The sequence below is a fragment of the Nannospalax galili genome, unplaced genomic scaffold (assembly GCF_000622305.1).
Source record: "Nannospalax galili isolate Female #2095 unplaced genomic scaffold, S.galili_v1.0 scaffold188, whole genome shotgun sequence".
Classification (NCBI taxonomy): Eukaryota; Metazoa; Chordata; class Mammalia; order Rodentia; family Spalacidae; genus Nannospalax; species Nannospalax galili.
In genome coordinates, this window is record NW_008360325.1 from 1,678,335 (window position 1) to 1,695,221 (window position 16,887).

General features: G+C 45.9%; 1 protein-coding gene across 5 annotated transcripts in view; it reads right to left on the reverse strand.

Moving 5' to 3' along the window:
* The window catches only part of Tecpr2 (tectonin beta-propeller repeat containing 2), a 108,351-nt gene that overhangs the window by 44,072 nt on the left and 47,392 nt on the right, over positions 1-16,887 (reverse strand). For all 5 annotated transcript variants that reach the window (XR_003848200.1, XM_029559909.1, XM_008825589.3 and 2 more), the window contains exons 6-8: positions 7,363-7,675; positions 4,435-4,567; positions 789-1,121 (exon numbers count right to left, since the gene is read on the reverse strand). Coding sequence is in view for 4 of the 5 variants with exons in the window: in XM_029559909.1 (XP_029415769.1) it covers positions 789-1,121; positions 4,435-4,567; positions 7,363-7,675 (779 nt within the window). In the remaining variant the exon portion in view is untranslated. The remainder of the gene's footprint in view (positions 1-788; positions 1,122-4,434; positions 4,568-7,362; positions 7,676-16,887) is intronic.

Here is a 16,887-nt window from a genome sequence, read left to right on the forward strand (position 1 = left end):
CTTTACTTATTTATTTTTGGTCTTTTTGAGACAGGGTCTCTTTGTAGCTCAGTTGGCACAGAGCTCACTAAGTAGACCAGGCTGGCCTCAATCTCAGAGATCCGCTTGCCTTTGCCTCCCCAGTGCTGTGATTAAAGGTGTGTGCCACCACGCCTGGCCCTTATTTTTATTTTTTAAAATCATGGGCATATGTGTGTGTCTGTGTACGGGACTATGCACATGAGGGCAGGTGCTCACAGAGACCAGATTCTCTAGGAGCTGGAGTTACATGCAGTTGTGAGTCACATAGCGTGTGTTGGAAACTGAACTTGGATCCTCTGGAAGAGTGGCAACAAGTCAGGTGCTCTTAACCACTGGGCCGGGCCGTCTCTCCAGACTCAATTACTAATTTTACCTTTTTTTTTTTTTTTTTTTTGGTTTTTTTGAGACAGGGTCTCCCTGTAGCCCCAGCTGGCCTCAAACTCACAGAGATCCACCCGCCTCTGCCTCCCGAGTGCTGGGATTAAAGGTGTGCACCACCACGTCCGGCTATAATTTCACCTTTTAAGCAGGCTAAAAACATGGATGAATGTTCTACCGTCACTTAGGCCCAACAGAGATGTTTTCCATGTGCACATGTGTGGGGAGGAGTGTGCTCAGTAGGTAAAGACTTTGCTTTTCCAGGAGGGGCAAGTGCCCATCAGTGGGAAGTGACACTCCTCCCTGGTAGATGTGCACACTCCCAAAAGGTCTGGCCAGGCTATCTCAAGTGCCACGAGAGTCAGTGTGTGCTTGCCCATGAACAGTACCTGTCTTTCTCTTCCTCCTCCTCTTCTTCACTTTGATAGGTTTCACAATAAGCTCCTGGTCAAAGTCTTCAGAACTGATGACACTGAATCTCTGTGAAGACAGCTGGCCGCCTTGGCCTATGTCAGAAGTGGCCTGGAGCCCAGGCAACAGTAGCCCAGAGCCACTGTCAGTGGAGTTAATTGAACTGCTCCTGCTCCGCTGCTCACTTGCCACTGAGCTGGCCACAGAAGAGCCTCGGATCCTTGTCTCACAAACTGTGGCCCCCAGTGACTTCTCCAGATGCTGCCTGTGGACTTGCTCAGAGCATCCTGTCATCTCTGGTGCATTGCTCACTGAGAAAGAAGAGTACAGTGTTATTACTGGCTCTCACAGAGAAGGCTGATGCACACTTACCCTGCTGGCTAACCCTGAACATCAGTCTCATAGACCACCTGAAGTTCCTGCCTGCTAAACATGGAGCAATTCCAAATTCCCAAACCAGCGACACTCAAAAAACGACACAGATTTCAAGGGGCCTTTGTTCTCTAGGAAGCTCATATATCAAAGTCAGTGGATTTCACTGTAGCTGTCTCTTGTGAACGCCACCAATGAGAATACAGCACTTCTTACTTCAAGTCAGTCTTTTCTTAAAAATATTTTATTATTTTTATTTTATGTGTATGAGTACATTGCCTGCATATATCTAAGTTCACCCATGTCGTGCAATGCCCACAGAGGCCAGAAGAGGTGTTGGATCCCCTAGAACTGGAGTTAGGACAGTTGTTAGCTGCCATGTGGGTGCTGGGATTTGAACCCAGGTCCTATAAGAGCAGCCAGTACTCTTAACCGGTGAGTCATCTCTCTTGCACCCAATTTACAAATTCTTTTTTGTTGTTGTTGTTTGAGATAGGGTCTCCCTGTGGCCACAGCAGTCTTGGAATTCATTATGTAGACCAGGCTGGCCCTCATTTCACAGAATCACCTGCCTCTGCCTCAAAAGGCATATACTACCATGCTTGGCCAATTTACAAATTCATTTTCAAGTTTTTTGTATAAAAAAAGGATTCAGAGCCAGGCTTGGTGGCGCATGCCTTTAATCCCAGCACTCTGGAGGCACAGGCAGGAGGATCTCTGTGAGTTCAAGGTCAGCCTGGTCTACATAGTGAGTTCTAGGCCAGCTGGGGCTACAAGGAGACCCTGTCTCAAAAAGACCAAAAATGAACCAAAGAAACAAGAAACAAGATGTAGCTGAACTTCCTATTTACACTGTATCTCCTCCAATATGCCTTTACACACACACACACACACACACACAAACACACACACTTTAAAAAATATAGGAGACCCTGTCTCAAAAAGAGGGGCTAGAGAGATGGTTCTGTTCTTGCAGAGGACCCGGGTTCAAACTCCAGCACCCACATGGCGGCTACGAACCATCCTTAACTCCAGTCCCAGGGGAATCCACAGCCCTCTTCCAACCTCCGCAGCACTGCACGACATGGGTGCACTCACATACATGCAGGCAATACACTCACACACATAAAATAAATAAAATATTAAAAAAAAAAGACCAAAAAGAAAAAATACTTTTTTAAAATTTTTGTGCATGAGTGTTTTGTCTGCATGTGTACAGGTGCGTCATGTGTATACAATGCCTGTGGAGGCCAAAAGAGGACGGCAGGAGGAAGAACAGAGTTATGGAATGTTGGGAGCTGCCATGTGGATGCTGGGAACCGAACCCAGGTCCTCTGCAAGTACAATCGGTGCTCTTAACCACTGAACCATCTCTTCAGCCCCACATAGGGGCTTTTTTGAGGCAGTCACACTAGCTCTGGCTGGCTCAGAACTCACCATATAGACCACACTGGTCTCAAACTCAGAGATCCACTTGCCTCTGCCTCCTGAGTGCTGGGATTAAAGGTGTGCACCACCACACCTAGCCATATGCCTTAATATTACCAAAGAGCATTAAAAAATAGAGGTGTCTTTTACTTGAAACTGAAGAGAATTTCCCACAAGAATGAGCTCAAAACAGAGAAGTGTGTGCCTGAGGAAGTCAGCGTCAGTGGAGGCCGAGTGCAGAGTTCAGCGTGGGACATGTCCACTGCAGTGGACCTTCCCTTCCCAGTAGTACTGAAGTCAGAAGGTCAGGGCTCCTCCACACAAGACTGCTCTGCACTCTGACCAGTCCAGTTATCCTTTCATTACCAAGCACCTACTAGGTGCCACATACTGTGCTAGGTGCCAGTCAACAGTAGTCAGGAAGACTGTTTGTTAGGCACGAACATTCTCCTTAGCCTCAGTCATTGGGGCAAACTGTAGGTGCCTGAGCATACACTAAGGGGCTAACTGCTCTGAAGTGATTTGCCAAAGATTACATAAGTTAATGGCAGTTTGGAGCTGGAGCTGTGCTGTGCTGTAGAGTAGCGCCTGGCCACAAGTAGCTACCCAAATCAAGTTAATGACAACTAAACAAAAAGCAGAATTCAGTTTCTCAGTTGCACTTACCACTTGAAGAACCCCTCAACCATGTACAGCTGGTGACCACCTGCCAAACAGTGCACATTTGGCACTGTCATCACAGCAGAAAAGTTCTGGATGGAAGGAGCTCTAGGTCATCACTCTGTGAGTCACAGTGCATCTAGCTTATCCCGTTTTAGGGGTCCACAGCTCATAAATCAAGAGTCAAAGCTTATTTATATAAGAATTGTGGCTGGGCATGGTGGCGCACGCCTTCAATCTCAGCTCGTGGGAGGTAAAGGCAGGCAGATCTCTGTGAGTTTGAGGCCAGCCTGGTCTACACAGTGAGTTCCAGGACAGCTGGGGCTACAGGGAGACAAGGAATTGTGATAATTCTGATTTTGGAATATTCATCCCAACTTGCCTCTGCTACCTTACAAGGTAAGTGGCAAAGATAAGGAAGGACTGGGTCTGTTGCTGCCACCACTAAAAGCAAGTTCAGCATTGACCCCAATGTTATGGATATGAGCATGAGAACACAGGATTCTTTCTAATTAGGAGTGGGTTTAGGGCTGGGGATGTAGCTCTGTGATAACTGCACATGAACAAGGCCGGGGGCTGAATTCCTAGCACTGCAAAACCTAAAACCAAAACAACAACAAAAGAGCTGAAACCCAGCACCTGGGAGGCTAAGGCAGGAGAAACGCAAGTTTGAGACCAACCTCAACACAAATCAAATAAAAAAATATTAGGGTAGGGCTTGTATGAATTTTAAAACAAAAGCCGAACCATGGGGGGTGGGGGGATCAATTGCAAAGGATAGTCCAGATCCAGGACAAAAGATATATACCAGATCACAAATTTCAATGTTTAAAAACTTTATACAAGTATGTCTCTGGGCATTAATTAGCTGCACATAGTGTCTCAATAGGACAAGTGACTTCTGACTTCTCCTTCTTATTCACAACCACCCATTACATACAGAGACTGCTCCACCAGCTATGAGACTATCCAGCACAAGCCCTACAAGCAATCACCTCCAAGACACATTTTCAGAACTACAAGCCTCCAAACACCTTGTTTAAACAAAGCTGAGTAATTTAGCTGCAAAATAATGGTCTATTTTCTAATTATAAGCTGCAGTTACATTCGACAGAGTGCAGTACTTCTCACTGTACACACAGCACGCTTTGAGGAAATACAAACCTACTGATGCGAGTCCTTCAGGCCTGCTTGCAATTCTTATAATGTTCCTATCTCCCTTTAGGAAAAATATTTCGTTTTCCGTGCAGGAAACAGAGACAATATCACCAGATCCTTCCAAGCCAGCAATTGTGGCCTGTCAAAACAAACATACAAACAAACGATGAAACCAGGCAATAAAAACTGATAAAAGCATAAACAAGCAAGTTAATAATCCAAATAATTCAAATAATTGCTGCACTTGTCATGAAGGCTCCTTGAAAATTCTTAGGAGCAACTGGACCACAGGTGGGCAGTATTTGACATGTGTGATCTGGAGTTCCATGACCGAGCAGTGAGATGCCATGATGGCTGGTACACGGCCTCTCCTACCACTCAGCCATTCTCTTCCCTGGACTCATTAGATTTCCCTCCATTTGACATGAAGCTCACACACCCTGGCAAGGCAGGGGTCCTGGTCATCCTGATCTGCCTGCTGCCCCTGCCTCTACTGACCAGGAATGATGTGCTACTCAGTAAGTATCCCTACTATGTGCTCCCTGGTGGGACACTAGTGTGCCTGGAGCCTAAAGCTACTGAATGAATGAAAGGGGGGAGGGAAGAGGTCCCTGGCTTCTGTTCCCAGTACCCACATGGTGACTAACAACTGCCTGTAACTCTTATTCCAAGGGATCTGACACCTTCTTCTAACTTCCATGGGCACTGTACACAGAGTGTACTTATATACAAGCTGTCAAAACACTCATATACATAAAAGTTTTAAAAAGTTTACAAAAAAACTACTTCACTGCAGAAGACAGAGAGCGTTAAGTACACTGTTAATTTTCAGGCAGCCCTGATAGACTGACTGGTAGTTCCAGCGAGGGTATTAGGTTCTGAAAGCTGCCAATGACAGTGCTGTGGAGAGGGGCAGACTGACGGCAGAGGCAGTGTCTGTTCACAGACATGCTGTCTCCATTTCCCTGCCTATGAAATGAAGTTAATTATTCCTACCGTGAGAGGTGCTGGGGAGGTGCTTAGATGAAAAGGATGGATGAACAATTACAGGGTGTCTTGAAGTCAGTAATTACGAAGTTCCACAGGAACCCAGGAGAAAAGTTACGTTTTTCATAATGGGGAAAGAATACAAAAACTGTCTTTTGAAATAAGCCTTGCCAAAGGGAAAAAATGCAGGGCTAGATGGTGACCCCTTAACCCAGAACCCCATGCCCCACTGCAGAGGTGAGGGAACCGAGATCAGGCAGGTCAGAGGCTTCCAGGGTTAAACCTGTGCCCCAAGCACAGCAGGTACTTAGGGAGGCATCAGTGGGAACAGATGAGTTTGACTTTCTGTTGCTTCTCTCTCTAGGTAAACTTTCTCTAGTAAGGCTCTGCCACAGCCTACAGGGCTCCATGTGGAGGAGAGACAGCAGGAGAGGCCTGGCTTGGTTCTAGGAGTGCAGAATGGGCAGGGCAGGCAAAAGCTCCACTCTTAGGACAAAAAGCAACTCAAACTAAACACCTCTGTTCAAAGCCCTTAATCAGTCTCTGATGGCAATCTGTTATCGCCCTGATTTAGGCAGAGATTTTTTACCATGATTTAATGATGCTGGAAAGTTGCCAAGATTGTCATTAAATTTTTTTTAAGTGGGGAAAAAAAAGGCAAAATAACACGACTCTATTTGGGTAAGAATCATCAGGGGAAAATGTTGGAGAAGTCCCCTCCTGGGTTGGCATCACCCTACAAGGCCTGGGGGACAGTCATTCTCTGAGTTACTATTTCTGTCATATTGGGAGTTCTCACTGAATGGGCTCATGGTAATGTGGCAGTTAGAAAACACATGGTCTAGACAGACCTGGGAGCACAGCATTTTTGGCTGAGGCAAGGTGATCACAAGTTCAAGGCCTTACCTGAGCAATAAAAAAAGAGTTCAAGAGCAGTCTGGGCAGCTATGTCAGACCCTGTCTCAAAATAAAAAGTAAAAAGCAAAACCACAGTTGATGACATATTTCAGTAGTAAAGGACTTGCCCAGCATTCAGAAGGCCTTATATTCCACTCCAGTACTGCAAAATGCCAAAATAAAACACAAGACCCACTGGTAGAGCATGTGCTTAGTAGTCACAAGTTACCCTGGATTCAATTATACTGCTGCTGCTGCTACTACTACTACCACCAATAATAATAATGATAATAATAATAATTTAAAACATAAAAGAAAAAAGTTTTAAAAATGGGTGAGATGACTCAGCAGATAAAGGCACTTGCCACCAAGCCTGATGACCTGAGTTCAATCCCTGGGACTCAAAATGCAAGGAGAGAACTGACTCGCCCAAGTTGTCCTCCACCTCACACATGTGCCAGGGCATTCAGGTTTGTGTACTTTGCATTTGCATGCATGCATGCATGCATACATACATACATACATAAATGTAATTTATTAAAAGGAAAGGGGATAGAAAAATGGTCAGGGGTTAAGAGCACTGGCTGCTCTTGCAGAGGGCCTGGGTTTGGTTCCCAGCACCCACATGACAGCTAACAACCATCAGTGACTCCAGTTCCAGAGGAACCAATGTCATCCTCTGGTATCTGTTGGCACTGTATGACATGGGTGCACTAACATACATGTAGGCAAAATAAATGAAATGATTAAAATTCATTATATATAAAAAATGGAAAATATGACCCTAAGAGGTTATAAAGCACAATTTTAGGATTAAAAACACTATTTTCTTGGCAAAGAACAAGACTATGAATATCAAAAGGAAATTATTTTTCAAATCCACAGAAATTACCAGATTGTCATTTGATTTCCCTGACTGCCTCAAAGGAAAAAGAAAGCAAAAGAGTCAGTGCTACAGCTATCTTCCCAGGAGCCCCATGCCAAGCACCTGGGGGACACTCAGCCTCGTCTTGCTCTCTGACACCAGACAAGCACAGCTGTTCCACACACCTGGTTGATGGTGTCCAGAAGATAGATGCTGTACTCATTCCAACTCAATACCCAGCCTTCTCGGAAGAAGCACGTCACAAGTCCCAGGTGTTTCTCAGGTGAGCTGCAGCTTCCCCCATCAGAAGGTTCCAGACGTGGGTACAGCTCAAAAGGTGTGATTCCTCCAGCAAAGACATCTTTTAGGATGAAGGTGGCCTGAACGGTTCCATGGACGTCAGCCTTCCACAGCCGTAGCCCAGGCCGGGATGCATAAAGGGTTAGATCACTTTGCTTACATAGTCCTGGTATAAAACAAGCACCAAATTTCCCAGTACTAAAATTGGAAGAAAAAAATAAAAGGAAAACAAACAAACAAACAAACAAAAAAAAAACAGGCATGGACTGATTTAAAGTGATATAGTTGTCAATCCCTGATGTCAACTACTAGAATCTAATGGCTGAATGCCAATCACTCTTTCCTCTCCCTTTCCAGTGTTTGTTGGTCACTAGGTCATGCTGGCATCCTTGCACCACACATGCCCCAACACCCCTTCACAGTTGTGCACCTCCTGGAGCTTATGCCCTGGTTTCTGGGGTTCCTGTGCCCTATACTTTATCTCTATTCTCCTGTTAATCCTCAGAGCAACCCCCTGAGTCAAATAATACAATTCCTGTGATAGAATAGAGGTAAAAAATCTAGCACTACAGTTTTGATGACTGTGATCACTTCCTGCTTCCTGAATGAAAAGCTTTATAGTCAGAGCGGCCCATCCAGAGTTCTTTCAGAATTTTTCTTAGCCAGGCATGGTGGCGCATGCCTGTAGTCCCAGAACTTGGGAGGCAGAAGCAGGTGGATTGCTGTGAGTTCAAGGCCAGCCTGGTCTACATAGTCAGTTCCAGGACAGCTGGGGCTACAGGGAGACCCTGCTTCAAAAAGACAGAAAAAAAAAAAAAAGAAAGAAAAAGAAAAAACACAACAGAATTTTTCTTAATCTATCAAAACTACCAGTTTCTTTCCCAGTCTTCAGGCTTGATATATTATTATTATTATTATTATTATTTATTTATTTATTTTTAAACTTTTTGAGACAGGGTCCCCCTGTAGCTACGGCTGGCCTGAAACTCAGCATGTAGACCAGGCAGGCCTTGAACTCAAAGATCTGCCGGTCTCTGCCTCCTGAGTGCTGGGATTAAAGGCATGTACCACTACACCCAGCTTAAAAAATATTTTTAAATTATTTTATTATTTTTATGTGTATGAGTGTATTGCCTAGATATGTGTAAGTGCACTTGTGTCATGCAATGCTCCTGGAGGTCAGAAGAGGGCAACAGATCCCCTGGTATTGGAGTTATAGCTGGTTGTTAGCTACCATGTAGGTGCTGGGAACTGAAACCAGGTCCTCTTCAAGAGCATCCAGTGCTCTTAACTGCTGAGCCATCTCTCCAGCCCCCATTCTGTTGTTTTTATTGACACATTAATCACATATCTGTGTATCAGTAACAGTAACTTAGCACTTTCTTGTGTCTTGGGGTTTTTTTTTTGTCTTTTTGAGACAGGGTCTCCCTGTAGCACCAGCTGGCCTGGAACTCACTATGTAGACCAGAGATCTGCTTGCTTCTGCCTCTGCCTCCAGAGTACTGGAATTAAAGGTGTGGACCACCATGCCCAGCAGCACTTTCATTTTAATAAAAAAATGCCATTTGTATAATTTTGCAAGTTTAACATTGTTTTGAGATTAAAAAATTTTTTTAATTATGGGTAGGGGTGGCGATGGGTATATGCATTGCAATTTGGGTTTTTTTGGGTTTTTTTCTTTTTGAGACAGGGTCTCCCTGTAGCCTGTAGTCTGCAACTTGCTCTGTAGACCAGGCTGACCTCAGAGAGATCCTCCTGCCTCTGCCTCCCTCTGGAGTGCTGGGATTAAGGTGTATGCCATCATGGTGGACGACCTTGAATTTTTGACCTTCCTGCCTCTGCCTCCCAAATACTAGAGTGTAGATGTGTGCCACTAAGCCCACCTGAAACCTTTTGTTCCTTTCCTTTTGTTCCCTCAAGGCTGGGATTGAGCTCAGGCCACATCCATGCTAGCTAGGCACTGTGCTACATCCCTAGTATGGTATTTGAATTATTACTTACTTTGGCATAATACTAGGGACAGAACACCCAGGCCTCACACATGCTAGAGAAGTCCTTGACCACTGAGTGACGACCTAGCCTTTTAAAAAAATAGCTATTTTGAATAATAGCATCATGAGCATTTTTGCACATTCTTGCGAAGAATTGTCAGGGATATTTCCAGAATGGGATTGCTGGGCTGCTCCTTAGAAATAAAATCTGAGGTCCAAGGACCCCCCACTGATATGGCACAAAGAACGTGGGGACAAAGCAAAATAACTCAGCAAGGCAGCTTTTACTTTTGCAAAAGGGTGTGCTGCAAAATTTAGATGAAGCAAGCACAACCCAGAAGGTTGGTAGGTTTTAATCCCCAACACAAGAGTACTTGTCCCCATAGGAAATGAAGAGCTGGGAAAGGGGTAGGAAAGGGAGGCTCAACTGTCCCAGGTATCAGGTTTCAAGAATGCAGCAGGGCTTTTGTACAAACAAGTTTTACAGGATGTGTGTGAGGGGTAATTAAAAAGTATGAGTACCTTGAGTCCTACAGTATTTGACAAAAGGACTGATACTAATGTTTCTTAGAGCCTTCAGTAAAAGTCTACTCAGGTCTATAGGTCAATGTCTCACTCCAGTCTACAGTGCCCACTCTCACATTCTCACTCCAGTCTACACTCTCCACACTTGAGTTCTCACTGAATTTACATCTTTGTCATGTTCAGGTTTCTACCAGAGTGCAAATTTAAGTGCTTCAGTTCAATCCTGAGCCTTGCCAAAACCGTTTAAAACGTTCTTGATTTTGGACAGTAGAAAGAACACTGGCTTGAGTGTGAGACCTGTACTCAATATCCATGCCTAGCATTTAAAACTATGTGGTATGTGCGGTTATCAGTCTTTTGGGATTTCCATGTACTAATCTGTGAGGGCACAACGCCCATATCTAAGGCCAAGGTGAAGTAGCCACATAAAACACTAAGAGCAAGGTGTCATACTATATGTCTCCTGCCTAAGATGCTACCTTAGTTCCATCTACTCACAGTTCATCACTGTTGGGCCTCTCTTCTTACTCACCCTACACACAGCACCCCTCCATTACCACACAGAGCCCCAAAATAGTATCTCACTAGCCCCCCTGGTACCTTGGTAACTCAATCCCTCTGGATGCTATCCAGGGAGTGTATCATATGTCAAATTGAGCTTTGGAACAAAGATCATTAGGCTAATCAACCTTTTGGAGTCCCCAGAGCTTTCAGGGACAACTCTGTAATAGGATTGTGTCTGGTTCTTGCCTTCGGTGGGTTTGTTCTGGAGAGGCCCCTAAACAGAGGACCCAAAAGAATTCTAGTTAGGCAGCCCAGTGCCTCTTCCTCCTGCCTTTGCTTGCTGTCAAATAATGTGTTTGGGGATTCAATTTTTAAACTTGTTTTCTTTCTATTTATAGGACCTCTTAAAGAGATCTATTTGGCTGGAGAGATAGCACACAGCAGTTAAGAATACTGGCTGTTGTCGTAGAAGACCCGGGTTTGAATCTCAGCACCCACATGGCCGTTAACTATCCATAACTCAAGTTCCAGGGGATCTGACAGCCTCTTCTGTTGTCTTCGGGCACCCCACAATAGGGGTGCACTTACCTATGTGCAGGCAATACATGTATACACATACAATAAAAAAAATTTTTAAAAAATTTTAGGGGGCCAGAGAGATAGAACACTGGCTGTTCTTGCAGAAAACCTGGGTCCGAATCCCAGCACGCACATGGCAGCTAACAACTGTCCTAACTCCAGTTCCAGGGGATCCGACAGCCTCTTCTGTCCTCTGAGGGCATTGCACGACAGGGGTGCACTTACCTACATGCAGGCAATACACACATACACAAAAAATAAAATAAATATTAAAAAAAAAGAACGCTTTAAAAAAAAAGAGAGAGATCTATTTATAAGACCTCGTGTCACTTCTGTTTTGATTTGTTCACCTTCCATAACTAAAGCATGTGTTTTAACCTGCACTTAGTTGGAAACCTTATGTGAGCTGGTGCTGGGTGATATGAAAGAGGAAGCCGAGTACAGCAGGCATCTGTGTAGCAGAGGAGCAGGTGCCTAGAGGTCCTGGTGAAAGCTGGCTTTGAGGCTGGGTGGTGAGAGTCTGTGAGTGAGCTGACAGAGGGCATTTAGCTAGGAGGAACCAGCCAGAGAAGCTGCAAGTCAGCCACCTGGGGTCTGATTGTACAGCACTGGTTGGACAGTCTGATCTAGACATTTAAACTCCGACTTTCAACATCTAAGTATTACAGGTTCTTAAGATCATTAAAAACAAAACAAGCAACAACAACAAAAAAACTACCAATTTCTTTAGTTTGGTGGAGACAATTTCCTGAAAAATCACTGAGAAGAAAAAAACAATTAAGGGTCATATTAATATTAAAGAATTCTTTTCCTCCCTTCCCATTCCTCCTCTTTCCTTTCCTCCTTCCCTCTTTCCCTCCCCCCTCTGGAACTAGGTTGGCCTGGGATTCTCTAGGCCAGCCTCCAATTCCTGCCTCTGCCTCCAAGCACTGGGATTGTTAAGCACCACCATACTTGGCTTGAAAGAAGTGTCTTCTACTTAAGAAATTCTAAACCATAAAAAGCCTTTTAAAACTTTACACATAATGTGCTGGGCATGGTAGCACATACCTTCAATCCCAGCACTCAGGAGGTAGAGACAGGAGGGTCCACAGAGGCCTACTATCCATCAGCCTTTGTTGTCTGAAATGCCGAGAGCTCAATCAGCCCAAACTGGGAGCACGGAAGTCTGAGATTGTGAAAAGGTGCCAAAGCAGCTTTGACCAGGATCTCGGAAGCCAAAGGTGAAAACTCTGGCTTACTGCCTCTATCCAGTAACACTGACGGACGGACGGCCCTGGTGTCAGTTTCCCACCACTGTAATGAATATCTGAGAGAAAACAACTGGAGGGAGAAGATGGCAGAGTCCTGATTCCAGTCTATTGGTGGGGAGGGTGTGACAGAACAGAGAGCTCACACCATGTGGCCAAGAAGCAATGAGGGGTAGGAATATGGCTCAGTGGCAGAACTCTTCCCTAGCATGTGTGAGGCCTCAAGTTCAATTCCCAGCACCACCCCCCAAAAAAAAAAAAAAAAAAAAAAAAAGAAAAAAGAAAAAAAGAAGGCTGCTGGGCATGGTAACACACATCTTTAATCCCAGAACTCCAGAGACAGAGGAAGGTGGAGCTTATCCAGGCCAGCCTGGTCTACATATCTGGGCCAGCTGGGAAAAACAAAAAGGCAGGCATGGTGGTACTTGCCTTTAATCCCAGCAGGGAGGAGGCTGAGAGGCAGGCAGATCTCTGTGAGTTCAAGGCCAGCCTGGTCTACAGGGAGACCCTGTCTCAAAAAAAAAACAACAAAAAATTTTTTTTCCTCTTTTATTTCATCTGGGCCTCTCGTGCATAGAATGATACTGCCCACACTCAGGTTGGGTCTTCCCCTCAGTTATTCCCTTCTGGAAACATCCTCACAGACACAGGCAGAAGTGTGTTTTATTCATCTTTATTCATTCTTGATGTACTCTGACCATCAAGCTTAACCAGCACACCTTGGGATCAGACTTCATTTCTTTGTGGTTGCTGGGTTTTGTTTTAAGTTTTTGTAGTTAGCCCTCATGCATGCACACACACACGCACACGCATGCACGTCCACACACACACACAGAGTGGGTTTTGGTTTTTGAGGCAGACTCTATGTAACCCAAGTTGGTCTATAACTCACCATCCTCCTGCCTCAGCAGCCCAACATGCTGAAATTACAGGCTTGCACTATCATCCTGGCTGGGGCCCGGGCTTTCAGTGACATAGTCATCTGTGGAGAGGGCTCCAGTATATAATGTGATTCCACATGGGGCTGGGGTAGAGCACATGCATACCATGCGGGAGGCCCTGAATTCCATTCCCAGTGTCAAGGAGATGAGAGGCAGGGGTAAAAATACCCCATGAAACAGTACAGAGGAGAGAGGGCCCCTGTATCCTCTAGTTGAGAAGGGCTGGAGTTGCTGAGATTCTGGAAGTAACACACAGGTTATCTGGCCAGAGGTGGCTCAGGGAAGAGGTAAGGGGTCTTTTTCATGCATAGCTGGAGTGTCCTCATCTGCCCACAGCTGAACCGAGCTCTGTAACTCAGCCGTGCTCTAAAACTCTCTCCAGGAACCCCTCTGCAGCTTCCCATGCTCCAGCATTCCAGAGCCTTGGCTTACACCGTGTCCCTCCCATGTCACACTCCCACCTGCTGCGGCACAGCCCATCTTAGCAAACCTCAGTCTCCAAGTTCCCCTCTATGTACTACCTATTACTGATCCCTTTTATGAAAGAACTCTCCACAAGCTGTCACTGCCCATGCTCTTTCAGCCCTTCCCATTCCTCACCCCTGCTCTCAATAAGGGGCGTCTCACATGGATTACAAATCCAAAGGCCCAAAATAACTCCATGCTGTGAGGGTCCCATGGCTGCTCTACTTCCTCCGTTTGGTCTCGGCACCTCACTCCCCAACCCTAACTCTTAATGTCTTCTGCCTCTGCTTCTCACAGAGAACCAATGGCTTCTCCAAGTCAACTGTTTGGGCCATATATTCAAGAACCTTCTCTGACAAACCTTTCTCTCACAACTCAGAGCCAACATGCCAGCAAGTCTGTCAGCAGTGCCTTTGAAGGAGCCCCACCACTCACTAGTGTGACTCCACCACCTGTCCTCTAGCTCATCCTTGGGTTTCTTGTTGGCCGCCCTGGCAACCGCTCCTGCCCCTTCTCCTGTATTTCCCATCAGAAAGTGAGTGCCATGCCCTGATGGCACCCTTTCATGCCCACACCACTAGAGTGGAGCAGCCCTCAGCAGGGTCACAACACCTGTGGGATTGGGTCCCCTCCTCACCCTACGTTCTCACGGGGCTCTCTGCTTCTGGCTTCTCGTGGCTTGCTCTCTTGTTCTTCAGGACTAAGCTCAAATCTCCACCTCAGAGGAGCCCCAGGCGCTCCTTCCTCTCAAACTCTGAACCTTCTTTGTTACCGTGGAACACAGGAGTGTAAGGTGAGATCTGAGATCAGCTTTGCTTTCTTCACACTTGTCTCCCTGCATAATGAGCCGAGACCCAGTATGGGTCATTAATGCCTCCTGAACCTGAGGGATCAACTGACTTCTCCGGGAGACCTCTTCCCAGGGCTCCAGACCTGTCCACAGAATGCCTTACTGCCATTTCCAGTTGGCTATCTCACACTCTATGTCCAAAATGGTGTCAGACCTTGAACCTGTCCTCCCAGCTTGGTAAATTCCTCTCCTTCTGTCCAGTTTTAGCCAAGGGCACACAAATCTTGTTTAATCTTTTCTTCCAGTTGCCTACTACATCCGATATGCTATCCAGCCATGTCTAAGCTGCACCTCCTACTACTCTTCCCTCTTCATGACTATCCACCCTGAGCGGGCTCCCCATCTCCCTTCTTGCTAGTCACTACAATCTTGTCCTGCGGGACAAGGTGGGCTCTGAGTGCAGTGCACACTGTCATACTCCTGCCTAATGTTCCTCAACAGCTTCAAGGTTCATGGCATTTGGAATAAATCAGGGTGAGGGTGACACAACTCTCCACAAGCTGGTACACCCCATCCATTCTAGCCTTTATATCAGTGCCAACCACCAACTTCTCCAGTTACCCCAGGCCCCTCTGGTTGCTGGAACATCTAAGGCTGGCCTAAGCTGGGCCTTGACACTTGTTTCTGGAGCTTGGGATGCTCTCCATCAGCTCTTCCTATGCTGAAGGCTTCAGCTCAAACATCACTGTCTAGAGGCCTTCCTTGACTGCTCCATCTCAAGAAGTGCCCTGCTCACCATGGCAGTTCTGTAATGTTTCACCATAACTGAGTCCTTATGGCACCCACTATATATCCTCTACCCCCATCTCTTGATCGACTAACCACCTCTGCCCTGTCTGAAGCCTTGTCCTTACTGTCTCATCGCTGCAGCACGTATAGCAGCCATTCCCAAACATGTGCTGAATGAAGCATGGGACAGGCATGGCCCCATCCTTGCAATCACCACTTAAGGCTTAAGGTATATGACAGAAAGACAAGCCCTAAGACACAGGTTGGAAACTCTTATGGTTCACTTGCATTACCCTTCACTTCTTTAAGGTTCCATAAAAGAGGCTCCCTCTGAGGAGACTTTCATTTTTTTTCTGTATTCTGGACCAGTCCCTGGCAAAGAATATACTTTTAGCCAATGCCAAAGACCCTACCACACCACAACCAGATGAGGCATGGAAACTGTCTGGGTCTCCATACACAAGGCAAGGAGGCTACGCCTTTCTTTATAGTCCCCAATTCTTTCAGAAGACACAGTCTAGCAAGACATGACTGATGAGCCCAAACTCAGCACCAGGGAGAAGAGGATACCCGCTGAAAGCCAGAACTCAGTTCTGCAGAACCAGGCTGATAATCCCATTGACGTTTCCAGGGCCAACAGAGAGATTCCCCTCTTAAGAAGGCATATTAGTGTTGTTTCTTTCCATTGCCTTTTAGGGCCATGATAAAACTCTCTGACCAAAACCAGCTTGGAGTGTGAATGAAAGTTCCCAGAAAAAACCCTGTATCCTGAAACCCAACTTTCCATAAGGCTGATCAACCTGATTAGAGCTTTAGTGACTGTGGAGTTTGGAATACTGTGGATTTAGTGCCTAATTACCATTTATCCTGGGCCATCTTTAGCTTCTAAACAGCCATTCCTTGCCCAATTCTGTATCTGACTTAACATCCTGTGACAAACATATACAAACCTTTTGGAATGTATTAACAGGCCACCAGCTTCCACCAACCCAAGGCTGGAGAAGCCTGTCAGATAGCAGCTAAGGCCTAGAGCAGAATTCTCCCCACTTTGCTCTAACACACCTTTCTGATGTCTCCACCAATGTATTTTTAAAAGTACCTTTGATTGATGGCTTTCATTGTTCTCTTTCTATAAAAATTTCATGAAACTGTTACTGTGTTGGAACATGGGATTTGGGGTGATCTTAATCTGTGTTCCTGGGCCACTCGTATTTGACTCAGAAGAAACTATCTCTTATTCTCTTTGAGGTGAGAGTTGTGCCTCTGTGTCAATGGGGGAAAAGGGTTTATTTGGCATACAAGTCCTGATCACAGTTCACCCATGAGGAAAGCCAGAACAGGAAGGAACTCAGAGCAGGAGCTGGAGGTAGCACCTGAAGCTCAGACCATGGAGGAGCGCTGTTTCCTGGCCTGTTCCTCTGACCCGTGCTCAGCCTACTTTACAGCCCAGGACTATCCGCCCAGGCCTGGTATCAACCACAGCAGGCTGGGCCCTCTCACACCACTCAACACTCAAGAAAAAGTCCCACAACCAGGCCTTTAACCCCAGCACTCGGGGCAAGGGGAGGAGGGTTGG